The sequence below is a fragment of the Oenanthe melanoleuca genome, chromosome 7 (genome assembly GCF_029582105.1).
Source record: "Oenanthe melanoleuca isolate GR-GAL-2019-014 chromosome 7, OMel1.0, whole genome shotgun sequence".
Lineage (NCBI taxonomy): Eukaryota > Metazoa > Chordata > Aves > Passeriformes > Muscicapidae > Oenanthe > Oenanthe melanoleuca.
Window position 1 is genome coordinate 4,409,771 of NC_079341.1, and position 14,011 is coordinate 4,423,781.

Consider the following 14,011-nt stretch of genomic DNA (forward strand, 5'->3'; position numbering starts at 1 on the left):
TAGTACAGATATGTCTTAGAAGGCACAGAAGCTGCAAAGCACCATAACATGAGTGAAAAGTTGTTTTTTTTTTTAATTTTCTTGACCTCTAAAGAGCTTCAGACTCTGGGAGACCTAAAAGGCCCCTCTTTCAATTCTGATGTTTGGTTTTCCTCTTCTGCCAGTGTCCAGTGCTGAATCTTAGTCTGACTCTTCCCTTGTGTGTAGGGCTCCCCTTGGAGAGGTGCTTCGGCAGAGGCTGGGGATCTCTTCAATGTACAGAGTATTTTTTCATAAAGGAAAAACCTTTATGACTTTATTCATAAAGACTTCAGAGGAAGGAATCTGGTTCAGAATGTCAGACTTGGTCCCCAAATACAGTCCTTGAAAGCTCTCTACTGTGAAATAGTCCTGGAGCTTGAGAAAGTAAATGCTTGCTGTCCCAAACTACTCAAAGCTGGAACAGGAAGGAGTCCAGTGCTCTCAACCACTTAAACAAAATATCTGCTCTGCACTCCTTAAATCTTCTGAATGATTACTTTCAGAAAAGACTGGCACTACAAAAAAGCAGGCAGGTATAAAAAGAGAGATCAATGCTTTTCTGAAGGAAGATGTTGATTTGGGAAATAAAGTAAAAATGAGGGACATGAGGAAGGGAAATCTTCATGCAGCTCCTGAGATGTAGACAATCCACCTGTGCAGTCTACAGGCATGTGTGGGGTTGTTTGTTCTGTGGAATAGCCCAATTTCAGTAAACACTTAACTGAACTTAAGTGCATTACAAGCACTTTTCAGCAGTGGAATTCAAAAAGTGTTTAAAAAAAATAACAAAAGGAAGAGCAGAATATTCAAACAGCTCTTCTCCTGATAGTTACTTAGAATACTCCTCAACATTCCTTCGTGTTCTCTATTCTTTGTATTTATAAAAACCTATTGCAGAGCAGAATGTTCCAGTTTTGAGCTACAGTGTGCATTGTCTATGTGACCCAGGTCCCACTGCATGTTTTGGTACCTGCAGATTTGATGTGGAGGTACCAGATGAAATTGTGATGGAGCAGCCCTGCCATGGGTTGTGCTGCTCCTGGACCTGACAGTGAGCAAACAGCAAACAATGCCACCAAAGCAGGCTCTGGCTCCATTGGACAAAAGTGTGTTTTCTTGATGAAAAATTTCATGTGCACAGGCATGATGAGCCAGCTGACAGCCACTGGTGGCAGAGAAGCAGAGTTGATTGCTTCTAACAGGAATTCTTTATGCAGAGAGAAACTCCTTGAGCTAATGCTGAGAGTTTGGGTTTCAGAGCAGTCCATCAGCATCCATGGTCATTACAGCTCTAGTTTCCTTTATTTAAAGCAAAATACTATTGTTTCCAAAGAAAATGGGAAATATGACTATTTTATAGAGCAGATTGCTCTTTTTCCTGCTGAACTGGCTTTACCTGTGAGAGCAGTCTAATGGGTTTAACTGGCTTTGTTAATAAATCAATTACATTATATGGAGCCTGACTTGGCATATTTTAAAAGAATGCTAATCTGTTTATTTAAAGCACAAGCTTCAAAATAGACCCACTGTGCAAGCTCTTGACAACAGCATTTATTTTTTTTAAGTTGAGGCAGAAGGGAAAAATCTCAGCATAAAAAGAGCAGGGATACAAAAGATCTTACTGGGACTTTTCAGTTTTAGAGGAGGAGAAACCCATAAAAAGCCTTGATATTGATGCTGTAATCCCAGAGATTTCAGTAGTTATTCCTAGTCAGATGAATTAACAGGGAGTCAAAATTGAGAGTTCCTAGTAATTTCTAGTGAAGACATGACAGAGTGGTAGTTCTAAATTATGCCATTCAGATTTAAAACCAGTTTTAAAGAAGTGCATTGTGCACTGTGTGTGGCAATAAAAATGCCATCGATTTTTTAATCAATACAGATTAATATGTAGAATGTTAGGCTGTAAAAAATTTTAAAGCTACACTTAATATTTTTTTCTTTATCCTCATTTACTCTGCTGAGTGAAATAGGAACTCCTACATTGTTTAAAAAGAGGTGTGAGTAGAACATACCTCTACAGGCTTTGATATAAGAAGCAGAGTGAGTAAGGAAAATGCAGTTTTGTCCACATGAGCCTTGGCCAAAGCTGTGTTTGCTCTTGAGCTGCTGAGTGGATCCAGACACAGACTGCAACCCCCAGGTCATTTTACATATTGAAAAGTTGTGGCTAGTTGACAGTTTGCCCATTTCTGGATTAAATGTGGAATTGGTAGTAATTGTGTAGCTGTGAGATCAGCTGTGAGTTAAAATTTGTGTTTAATCATGATAAAAACTCCCATTCTGCACATAAATAGGGCCATTTATCAGTATTCAGACACCCTCAGATTAGGAGGAGAGAGGGGGAGGGGTGCCTTGTTCTTGAAAAAGAGTTTAAAGCAAAGCAGTCTGGATGTGAGTAAATCAGATGAACCCCTGCCCACCCCTGGGGTGAGCACCAGGGACTCTGGATGTGGTGGCTGTGAACATTGCACAGCAGAGAGAGGCTGTGGAAACATCCACAGATTTCCTTCCCAGCCTGCTTGTTTATCTTGTATGCTTTAAATACTAAGATTATCACTACAGGATTAGTAGAATCCATCAGATCTCTGAAAGGGCAACTTCAAAGTTGGCTGAGCCCCCACTGATGGAAGGGGTGAGGAATGCAGAATGTGGGGAGCATCCATCAGGAAAATAATAATGCCTTGATAACAAGGATTTATGAGAAGGAATTGCTCAGCAAACACTCAAGGCTGTAATGAATCCTGTTTGCATAGACAGATAAAAACTCCAGGGAGGAGAAAGTTGATGCAGGAGCTCTAACAGCCTGGCTTCAAAGCTCACTTTCTTTCCATCTCCTGGCAGGTGGGTCAGAGCCAGGGATGGAGGAGCAGGTGGTGTTGTCAGCTCGATTTCCTCTCCCCTTTCTGCTGCACTCTGCAGGCAGCAGAGTGAGACCCAGGGTGTGCTCACCCCAGTCAGTGACCAGCTTTAATAGCTGCTCTCGGGGCACGGTGGGAATTGCAGGGGTCCTGATCCTTTGGAGGGGATGGAATGGCATGAGCCCTGCTGCTGAGCACCCTTGTCCATCCTGGAATGCTAGCTTTGAACTCAGTGTCAGTTTGGGTGTGGGGGAATGGGTGTGACGTGTTTCTAAATTTAAAACACTGTACACATGTTAAAAGAAATACATATATATTATTCATTTCTCCTAAGGGAATGCTGGAATCTTTCTTTCATCTTTTAGGCACAGATGCACAGTTTCTGGTTTAAGAGGCACAATTTTCATGTTGTAGGGTTTTTTTTTTCTTCCACAGCCTCCCCATCTCATGCCTTTTCCACTTATTAATTGGGTATTGTGTCCTCAGCTGAGGGAGGCACGTGGGATAGAACATTAATTATATGGGGTTGAACTATGATTCAGGGCCATGTTTCTTGGACTGCTAAGCCTGTTTTGATGAGCATGAAAATCCAGAAACACCTAGCAGAGATTGTTTCCATCCTCTGGAGAAGATTTCCAGTGTGTAAAGGAAAGCAGTGGCTCTGTCAGGAGTTTCCTGTTGGTGGGTTAGTGGTGGAGCTGTAAGAAATGTGAGCTAGGATGGACTTTTGGCTGTCCATTAATTATGCTGGACAGGCAGGACTGACATGGAACTACCTCTCTTTGCTTGACTTTAGCTTTTCTGAGCCTTTTCAGTCTTCCATGCTTTTAAAAATTACTTTAACATGATGGGGGTTTTTGCTAGTGCATTTTTTTGTCTTTTTATCAGCATTGCTTATGGAATTAGTTTTAAGTGGGCAGTAGTTTGAGGGGGGCAAATGTCAGGAATTGCAGCCATGGAGTTGGCAGTGGGACATAATATAACAAAAGTGGATTAAGCCCTTAATGCCACTAAAGAAAAGCAGATTTGTATATCCCACTGCCTGTGAAGCCAAACAGCTTCTTAGGTGCACATGCAAAAAAAGATTGATTTTAAAAAAAACAAAATGGGAGAAGTTTTTGTGACTTCAGCAGCTCCTCTGGTCAGTGCCACCCTGCAGGGATCTGTGCTGAGCAGTCCCAGCAATGGCCCAGCAGAAAGGTAAACAGCTTAATGGAATTCATCAGGGTATTAAAGGTAAGGCTCTGCAAGCATGAAAAGCAAGCAAGAAAAAAAAGCAGAGAACTGAGGCAGGAGAGCTGGTGATATGATCAGAACGGAGAGAAAAAGCAAAGTCAGCCCAACAAACAGAAGGGAAAATAACTCCAGTGATGGGGTGGCACCCTGAAAACTGGGCTTAGGAAATAATCCAGGTGTGGTTGAAAGCAGTGGTGAGGTGATAACAGGGAGCTGTGGCTGCAGAGACTTGGCTTTTGGTCCTGGAGCAAATAAACCACAGGGCTGTTGACTTTGGGGCTTAGCTCAGCAGCAGAGAGAGGAGAAGCTGCTGGGTTGTTGTGGCTGGCATGGTTGTCACTGACAGGATTTGATGCAAGGGTAGTGGATTTGGGAGTCAGGGCAACTGATCACTATTTGAGTGGGAAATACAGCTTTTTTCTGTATTGCTATGATTTGTTTAGCATTTAAACATGTTGTTTTATTGCACTATCCCTTTCATGTTTCCTTTTTAAGCTTGCTTGATGATAAGGTTAGGTGGTACCTCCTGAAAATTTCACATTAAAATGCTTGTTTGGTGAAGTCATTGAAAATTATTTCCTTTTTTTTCAATTACCTATTAAAAATGAGGACATTCTTTCAAAGTCAGTGAGAGTTCACCTGATGAATCATTAAGATCCATTTTGAACCCCCCTTGTACTCTATAACAATAGAAAGGCTACAAACTTCATTTTATTTTCTTCATTACTTATTATGTCCCCTTTAGAACCATTTCTTTATTATAGTCCAGCATGTAAATATTATTTGGACTACTTTTAGAGTACACAGTGCTATAAAACTTCAACTACTTAATTTGACAACTGTTATGTTAGTTATTAATATGCACTTTAAAGCTGAGAGTTCTCCTGCCTGTTTAGTCAGCCTGTGGTTTGGTGGTGTTTATTAAAAATTATATGACTGTACATACAGCATAAAAATGAATTTTAAAATTCCTCTGCTCAAGCTCCATAGAAGGCTTTTGGTGGCCAGTGTTTTTCATAACTGCCTATTAAAGACTTCCTTGCATCAGCAGTGTAGAAAGACATGCAAACAAAGAGGAGCTTTGTTTGGGGTGGATATGCCAGATTCTTTAAGCTCTGCACTCAAAATCACAGAGTAACCACTGGGGTTGGAAAGGGCAATGTGTTTTAAGGCTGGGCTCCCTGGAGGAGGAGGAGGAGGTGGTGCTGGACTCGTTCCCCAAAAACCATAACCCATTCCCAGCCAGACAACATTCCCCTTCCTTTATTTGCAAGCTCAGAGTTTCCATCACAAAGCCTGTGAACTGCAATAGGCCTTTGTGTTAATGTGTTTACCCTGTGCTTTAAACACAGGATGTGAGAATATGAGGCTTTCTCAGAGGTAATGTAGACACACCTTCATGCACCATACCAGGGGAGATGGCACTGCTTCAGGAAAGGCTGTAAATAGAAGAATAAAGGGTTGTATAAACAATTTAGTATATCAGAGGAAGACTCTTTAAAATTTTCTGTAGGTGTGTGGTACATTTTTATTAATAGGCTGTAATGTACCTTTCATCATCATACAGATGTAAGTGAGGGAGGCTTTTAGAGCACAACAGTGACATTTCCACAATCCTGACAACAGTTAATCTCTTTCCTGGGCTTCCCAGGCAATGGTTTCAACACCATCATGCTCTGCAATTGTTTTTACCCATCTTTTCAGCAACTCTCCAGCCACTGTTGGAAGGGTGTTAAGTGCTCTGTGTTGATGTTGGTAAGTTGGTATGCTGTGAAAATGCCCAATTTAAGGTCCTGATACCTCCATTGCCTGTGTAGGTGATCTCCAAATCTTGCCTGTGAAGTCCCCTCTCACTTCCTCCATATTCAGGAAGGCACATTGTGTTGGTAGTCTGGGAATTTTCACTGGCTTGTTTTCCCTGGATGCAGGAGCCCCTGAGTTGATGTGGGTGGAACCAAAGTCAGCACAGGAAGCTGCAGACACCTGTGTCCTCACTTTGCCATTGCAGATTTGCATTTGCCATCAAAGTGCATGTTGTGTTTCCTTGTCCACACGACTCCTCACATATGCATGGGGGCTTGTGAACAGAAACAGAATGGGTATCATTATTAAAAACACAAATTCCTACCACGTGTCCACGTCTTTGCCCCGACTTCCCATTCGGGCTGGGATTCCCGCCACGAGGCAGTCAATGACCTTTCCACGTGGCTGTGTCTCATGCACCCGCACACTGTGGTCTCCCAGCCCAGCTGTGACAGTAAAGTCTGTGATTGTGCTTGCCAGAACTCCCCTGATTGCTGCAGGAGTCATTGGTGGGCTCTTCATCGTGGTCATCATGGGGCTGACCTTCGCCGTCTACGTGCGGCGCAAGAGCATCAAGAAGAAGAGAGCGCTGCGAAGGTTCCTGGAGACTGAGGTGAGCCAGGCTGGGGAGAGAGGGGCTGTTCTGCTTTTATATCACAGATGTTCAGGTCCTCACTTACCAGGGAGGCCCGTGGAAATCCTTTTGCTTGCTTGTGCAGAGTAAACCGGTGAGTTGTTCCGAGACGCTGGTTTTCTGCACAAGTAGAGATTCATGGAAAAGTTCCCCATGAATACTAGAAGGTGTGTCCCACCAGATTTCTCAACTCCCATCCTGCTCTCCACTGCACTTCTATCCCAGTTCATCAGTGCATAGAGCAGCTCTCATGGTTAAATATCACAAGGTTTCATTCTGGCCATATTTAGGTTGATTTTTAAGGCTAAAGTAAGTTCCTTTAGCAAGCTGTGGTACAAACTTCATGCTTAAAGGCAGATGTTGTTCCCAGTGCCTACAATGCCTTTGTAGTCCAGACTTTGTCAAAGCCTGTAGTAATGATCAGTAATAATAATGTATTTTACCAAGCCAAGATACTTCACAGAGCTTAACCAATTGAAGTTCACAGTACTAGTGGCAAAAATATGTAGCAGAGCCATAGCAGAGTCCTGTGATGGCTCCATCCTGCTCTTTGAAGTGTCATTAGTGAAGGGGGCAATCTAGGAAGTATGTTTAAATATAGCATTTAATGTATATCTATCAGCTACTGCAGGGGTGATTACCACCATCTCCTCAGCCCTATACTTGAGACACTTTGCAAATGATGGTATTTTTAGATTAGGGTGCCCCTTTGTAAGATAATAAAGCTTGGAAATGCTGTTAGCTGGTGACTCTTTGATAAGGCATTATTAACAGTGCTGTTTTCTCTTCTGTTCCAAGGGTTCTGCTCCCACTCATCTCCACTGTAGAGCCTGGGAGTAAATGATTTATGCATCCCCAGTCTGTTTGCACAAGTATCTTCGTGTTTGGCTGGAATTTGTGTTGCTTGTTAAACACTGTTCAGCTGTATAGAAAGCTTAACAATACTCAGTGCCTTTAGATGAATAAATCTTGCCATTGTATCAGCCCCTACTTAAGCATAAATTATTTTAAGCAGGTTGTTCTCCTTGCATTGGTTTTGAACTCCAGACTTCATTTTTTATTTGGTCAGATAAAAGCTGTGGCTGGCAATAGTCCTGAGGGACCAGGGCCTCCTACTCAACATGTAGGGAAGCTGCTGTCTTGGCTGAGAAACTGAAGATGAAATCAGGAGCATCCTGAAATAAACACAAGCAATGAGCTTTAGTTGAAGTCTCTCCTTCTAGCTGGAGGCTGTAACAGGAGTTACTCTTTTTGTAGATCATTCTCCATAAAATTCTAGAAGCCTGGTTTTAGACCCCCACAACACATCCCCACCTCTCCCTGCCATTCCTGTGTTGGTGGGCCATGGCACAGACCCTCTTTTCACCCTTCACAAACTGAAAATACAGAATTGTGCTGCCAATATGCCTAATTTTCTTTTACAGTAAACCTTTATTTCATGGTACAAATACTGAACATCTAAAGTGGAAAGGAGGAAAGAGAAATCACTCAACTTGTTGCTGTTTTGTTTTATTATGTTTTCTTACCCATTAATTGCCAGATACTGCTATTTTTACCTGAACAAAACTAATTAGTCTGGTCAACTAATTAAGTAGTTCATGGTGCCTGAAGAGCCATAGAAGCAGTTCTCAAACTGCAGAGCCTTGTAAACAATCAGCTTTGAAATGCTGCAGTAGTTTCAAACCAATTTGAGTAGGAGGAGCCCTGAATTATTCTCCTCATCCTGTAAAGGAACAGAATGTTTTTCATGTGTTGCATGGAGTATTGTCCTCTATACTTTCATTTTATTTTTGAAGAATCATTGTTTTTCTAGCATGAGATTTAAGAGCATTTTTAACTGAATGTGCCATTGTGGCTCATTTACAAAAGTTTCTTGGGACATCTTGAGCAAATTGTTTAATTGCAGTAAATTAGTGGCTGTTATAAATTAGTTGTCTGCTTTAAGGTGTTTTCTCCCTAAAGCTGTCCTCCTGTGTGGTAAAACAGAAGTTAAGAAAAGCCATCCTTTCCTCAAAACAGAATAAGAATGTGATCAGCCCTCTAGTCCAGGCCATTACAAAGAAATATGGCCAACTTAAAAGACACTAAAATGGGCAAAAATAGGATGTGGTACAGTGATAATAAGTGCTATATTTCTGTCATGTAGAAAATATTTATACTGCCTCCATTATCAAAAGCCCTTGGATGTGTTACTCTGACACCAATTTCAATTTCCAGTTCATAATTCCATCACACAGGTGGAAATTACTGGAAATATCAGGTCTCTTGGTTTCGTGGTGTTTTTCATTTGAAGATAAAAAAATCCAAAATCCTCCAAGAATTGGCAGGGCAGTGGCCAACAGACCTCTGTTCCAGTGTTTCCTTGGGTTGGTTGCTCTCAGTATGAAGCTCTGATGGGTCTTTATGTGCAGCAGTGTTTGAGGTGTTGGGTTTCCCTTCTCAGCTTGTGGAGCCCCTGACCCCGAGCGGCACGGCGCCCAACCAAGCCCAGCTCCGCATCCTGAAGGAGACAGAGCTGAAGAGAGTCAAGGTGCTGGGCTCTGGAGCCTTTGGGACAGTGTACAAGGTGAGACTCTTCCCCACACAGCCCTGAGTGCCCTCTTTAAACTCTGGTTGTGCAGTGCAGCTCCTGAGCCCTGGGAGAGACAGGGTGCTGGAGCTGTGTGCAGGGAACACATCCTCAGGATAAATGGTGCAGGCAAATATCACTCCTTGGTGAGCAAAGACATGTCAGCCCAGTCATTTTTATGTGCAAGAGGGCTGCACAGGCTGGACTGTGCTGCTGGCAAAGTGCAGCACCCAGGTTTGCCCCTCTTACATAAGAGCAGGGCACTTTTGGGAAGATGGATAAACTCTGTCTTTCATTTCACAAGTGCCACAGCAATGATAACTAGTGAAACAATGCTATTTCCTAAACTGTAACTCTTCTTGTTTCTTCCTTTTAAATAGAAAAGATGAGTTGTGTCAGGGTACCCTTTAACAACTGGGATGTGAGAGGGGAACCCACAATATTAAAGATATTTTTAATATCTGTTGATCATGTCCAGATCTCAGAGGCATGAAACAGGGAAAGTCAAAGCAATTCCCCAACCCAACCTGCCAAATCCAGGTGGTAGGTCAGAGCAACTGCATCTGTCCTCAAAGAGGGAGGGAAACAAAGGCAGCACAGACCAGGTCGCTATAGCTGCAAGGTCATGGGAATGGATTTATGAATAACAAGTTTGAATACACTTAGATGATAATAAAGTGATAGAGATGGATGCCATGTCATGCAATAGTCAAGAATGATGGAAAAGTAGCCCAAGACACAGTTTGTGAATTTTAATTTTAAATTTCCTTTTTTAGCCACCTATGTTTTTGATTCTCAGGTATTAAGTAATTAGACAAACAGCCAATAAATGTTTCACTCTATATTATTCTCTGTTCCTTCCTGATGTTATGATCTGGTAATAATCAGCTTTGTGAATTTACTGATAGCTTCAAATTTGAGCATCAGAATCCAAACAGAAATTTCTGATTTTTGTTTAATTGTATCCAAATCAGTATCAGAATTTTATCTGAGTTACTAGAAAATGTGCATCATGGCCAAGCTGTCATTGCTCTTTAGAAACCCTGCTGTGGACAAGAAAATCAAGGATGTTCACTGATTAAATGTTTCATTTTATATCAGAGTTTACTTTTGATGTGAGAAGTAGTTTTATGATTTTTTTTTAATTCTGTAACTTTATGTATTCTCAGTTCTGCATCTCATAACTGATCTGCATAACATGACAGAATGTGTGAAAAAGAACTGTAACTCTGAACCAAGTTTTTCTGATTGTTGTCTTATTAGTCTTCTGTTACATTTTTTTCTTATTTTCTAGGGGATCTGGGTCCCTGAGGGTGAAACAGTGAAGATTCCTGTGGCCATTAAGATCCTTAATGAGACCACTGGTCCAAAAGCCAATGTGGAGTTCATGGATGTAAGTCAGACATGAGCAATGTCTTCGAGTTTTGGCAGGGGTTGTGTCTTTCTGTAGCCCACAGAGGTTGTAAAGACAAATTCATGCCAGTTTTCTCCCCTTATATTTAAATATCAGAAGGTGGCTTGTACACAGCACCTGTCAGGGATGGGTTTTCCACTGCATGTGCCCCAAAAAAAATAAGTCTAATGGCAGAAAAGCCATGGAAGAGAGAGGAGGAGTTGCAGGGGAGCAAGTTAGAATGCATGCAGGTGTAGAACACACAAGAACAGAAATTCAGCTCAGTTCTCCCCCAATTTGGTGTTCCAAAGAGCTGGCAGCAGCAGCAGAGAGAGGGGAAAAATTAAAATATGCTGGATTTAAAAGCCATTTTGCTTTACTAGTCTGAAATACCACGGATATAAGAGGTCAAGATGGTCATTTCCACAAATGTTCTATGATCACAGAGGCTTTGCACTCAGTTTTCAGCTCTGTGTCAAGATCAAGATCAGTGACAATTTTTTGAAAAGTCATAGACATTTGCACTCTTTTTGTAACTCCCTCTTGTGAGCTTGAAAATTGCATATGACTTTTAAGTCTTGCTGATCTGTTCAGTGTATAGGCCTAATTTGTTGGCATTAATGAGACTGTAAGCCACAAGAAGAAGGTGTTCCCATTATATAGTCTGTTCTTCCACCTGGAAGTGAACAGAAATGTGCAGTTATGGATTTGTGTGTTCCAGACAGCTGTTTCATGTGTGAGTTCCTATGCAGTTGAAGGAAGGAGGTGTAGGGGAAGGGATTTCCTGTGCTTTTTACAGAGCACTCCACGTTTATGTTGGTTAGATAGTTTCCAGCTTTGATGATTTTATCCTTCTGTGGTTCTATTGCATTCAGTGATCCTTTTTGCGCAAATAATAAATTAAAAAGGCAGTTTGGCACTGTTTAAAAGGAATTAATTGCACTAAAGGGATAACAAGTGTTAGATATTTTTGCTTAATGGACAAAGAGTCTTGCTAATAATAGAGGCACCCAAAGAGGAGAGGTGGGATCCAGTGAACTGGATGTCAGTGGTCAGTCAGTGATGCAGATTCCAGCCTAAAGGTGAGGGAATTGTTATCACTGCATGAAAGTCAGGGGAGCTGAGCAATTTGTACCAGGTCAGGATCTGACCCCTGATCTGCTAGAGAAATAGGAGTGATATCTCCTCCCCTGATACTGATTAACCTTGAAGCAAAGAAAGCATAAGGTCCTTGGTAAAAGGCAAAGTTGCTTGTCTGAGTTTTCACAGCTCAGCTTAGGTCAGTTTAGTTCACTGGACCATGCTTCTCCCCAGTGTTTGCATCAGAACAGCTGAGAAATGGCTCAGAAATGAGGAGGTTTGGGGAACTCTGGAGATTTTTGACTACAGTTACAGTAAGAAAGGTTTCTCTTTAAATTAATAGTTTCTCTGACCCACTGGTAGCAATATGAGAGAGAAGTTAAAGTTGATTTTGGTTCTTGAGGTTAAAAATAACCCTTAGGTTGTTCTTAATCATAATAAAAAAGAATTAGACTTCATCATTAGTTGATACAAGTGGCAATAAGGAGAAATAATATGTTTTCTATCAGTGCTGCTTTTGATATATGTGCAGTGATTTGTAATCCTTTTCTGTACCACATTGATGAAGATGATTAAATTTCATTCTTAGGAAATAATTGCTCATCCAATTATACAGAGATTCTTGCCATCCCTACCACCTAAACCAATTGTTCAGTTCCTGAAACAAAAGAGAATTACCCAAGCATTATTTATGGTTTTAATGGGACTACTCCTCCCTGCCCCATAAAAGACATAGTTTTAAACATTAAAAATATCTTTCACAGAAATGTAAGCTAGAGTAACAAAAATGTGTTTTACTCATTCTCACTTCAAGACTGCAGTCAGTGTAGCTATCCTGATAAAACTGGATACTGTTTACTGATCTTATTTTCTGAGGAAAAATTCAAATGTACACCTGAAAGCAAAATGCATCAGTTGTGCTTCAGTGAAAAGAGTGTTATGAAAAATGGTCGTTGGTTAAAAGCACTTGTGTCAGATTTTTAAAGGTATACAGGTGGCTAAATGCCTCTGTGAACATGGTGGGGTTAATTCTTTCTTAAATAAGGGTCTGACAATGTTGGTAGTGAATGGGAAGAGGAGGTTAGTGGGAAGGTGTCATTATATGAGTCACACCCTTGGCTTTTTTTTTGTCCTTGTCAAGTACTGGTGTGCTTTTGTCAGCAATTACTTCTTCCTGGATTGGGAAAGTCCTTGTACTTGTAAGTAAAAGTTAGCATATGTTTTAGAAAGGTTTTGGAAAATGGAAAGCCTTTGGTAAACAGCAGTCTGTGTGCAGAGGGAGTACTTGGGACATTTCAGTGTAGAGTTAGTGGCACTGTCCATAGTTCTGGTGGAAACTTTTAATGTTGGCAGAATGTGAGTCTAGAAGTGCTCCTCATGAAATCCTGCTGCACATTATGCTGAAGGAGTGAAGAAAAACTGTTTGGCTCCTGAGCTGTCATTTCAGCACCCTGCAGCCCTGCTAATGGAGCAGTAATGACTGTAATGATATAATGCCTGATGTCGGCCCTGCTCTGGCCAAGCACCTCCCATCAGGAGATGATGAATTGGCCATCCTCCCAAAGCACAGCCCTTATTTGGGATTTTTCTTGAGTCTATTTTCCAGACTTTCTCCACCCATTCCCAGCTAGCCCTCTCCCTTTGCTCCCTGTGTTCATCCCTAGATTTGATCACTGCAGTAGCTCTGTGTCTGCTACAGCAATACAAGCTGGAATCTGCAAGGTACCAGGGCAGAACCAGACTGCTCAGGAGGCCTTGATATTATCCCAGACACAGCAAGGAAATAAGAAATAAAGGATTTCCTTCTCGGCATGGTTGTGTGTTTAAGTGGCAGGGCATAATTCCTGCACTGGCAGGTCACACTCCCTTGTGTGGCTGGAGTTTGAATTCAGACTGCAGGTGCTCTTGCTACTGCTCTGCCTGCAAGTGTGTCTGGGAGGGAGTCCCCAGCAGGACACAGGGGCATCAGCAGGGAGCTCCATCCTGCTCCTCACCCTAGGGCTGGTGACAGAATATGTGATGGTCCTGAGTTTTGTGGAGGGAAGAGAATCCTGTGGTGAGGAAACAAGGCAAATGTGCAGCTGAGAGGCTAGTTGATAGTAGAACTTACAATTCCACTTACTTACAATTTCACTTGGGAAAACAATTTCACCTCCTCAGCCTCAATTTGTTTGACTGTGATGATTGTCTGATAAGTCAAGTAGCCATTGGCCTGGTCAGATGGCTTGACATCAAGCCAGATACTCAATTGACAATGTAATAAATTCCAAAGACATGCTGCAGTTGGAGAGCATAGCAAACAGCCTCTGAGGCTGAAAACATGCTTAAAAAAACTTGTCATGGGGAATCTGACACTTGATGAGGGCCTTTCCTCCAAGCTTGATGCTTCCAGGAGTAATCCTATGAGCTGTGGT

The 14,011-nt window shown here is 41.7% G+C and overlaps 1 protein-coding gene across 2 annotated transcripts in view; it reads left to right on the forward strand.

Annotated features, from left to right (window-relative positions):
• The window catches only part of ERBB4 (erb-b2 receptor tyrosine kinase 4), a 525,424-nt gene that overhangs the window by 419,382 nt on the left and 92,031 nt on the right, over positions 1-14,011 (forward strand). For both annotated transcript variants that reach the window (XM_056496724.1, XM_056496723.1), the window contains exons 17-19: positions 6,402-6,534; positions 8,999-9,121; positions 10,419-10,517. In XM_056496724.1, the coding sequence (XP_056352699.1) occupies positions 6,402-6,534; positions 8,999-9,121; positions 10,419-10,517 (355 nt within the window). The remainder of the gene's footprint in view (positions 1-6,401; positions 6,535-8,998; positions 9,122-10,418; positions 10,518-14,011) is intronic.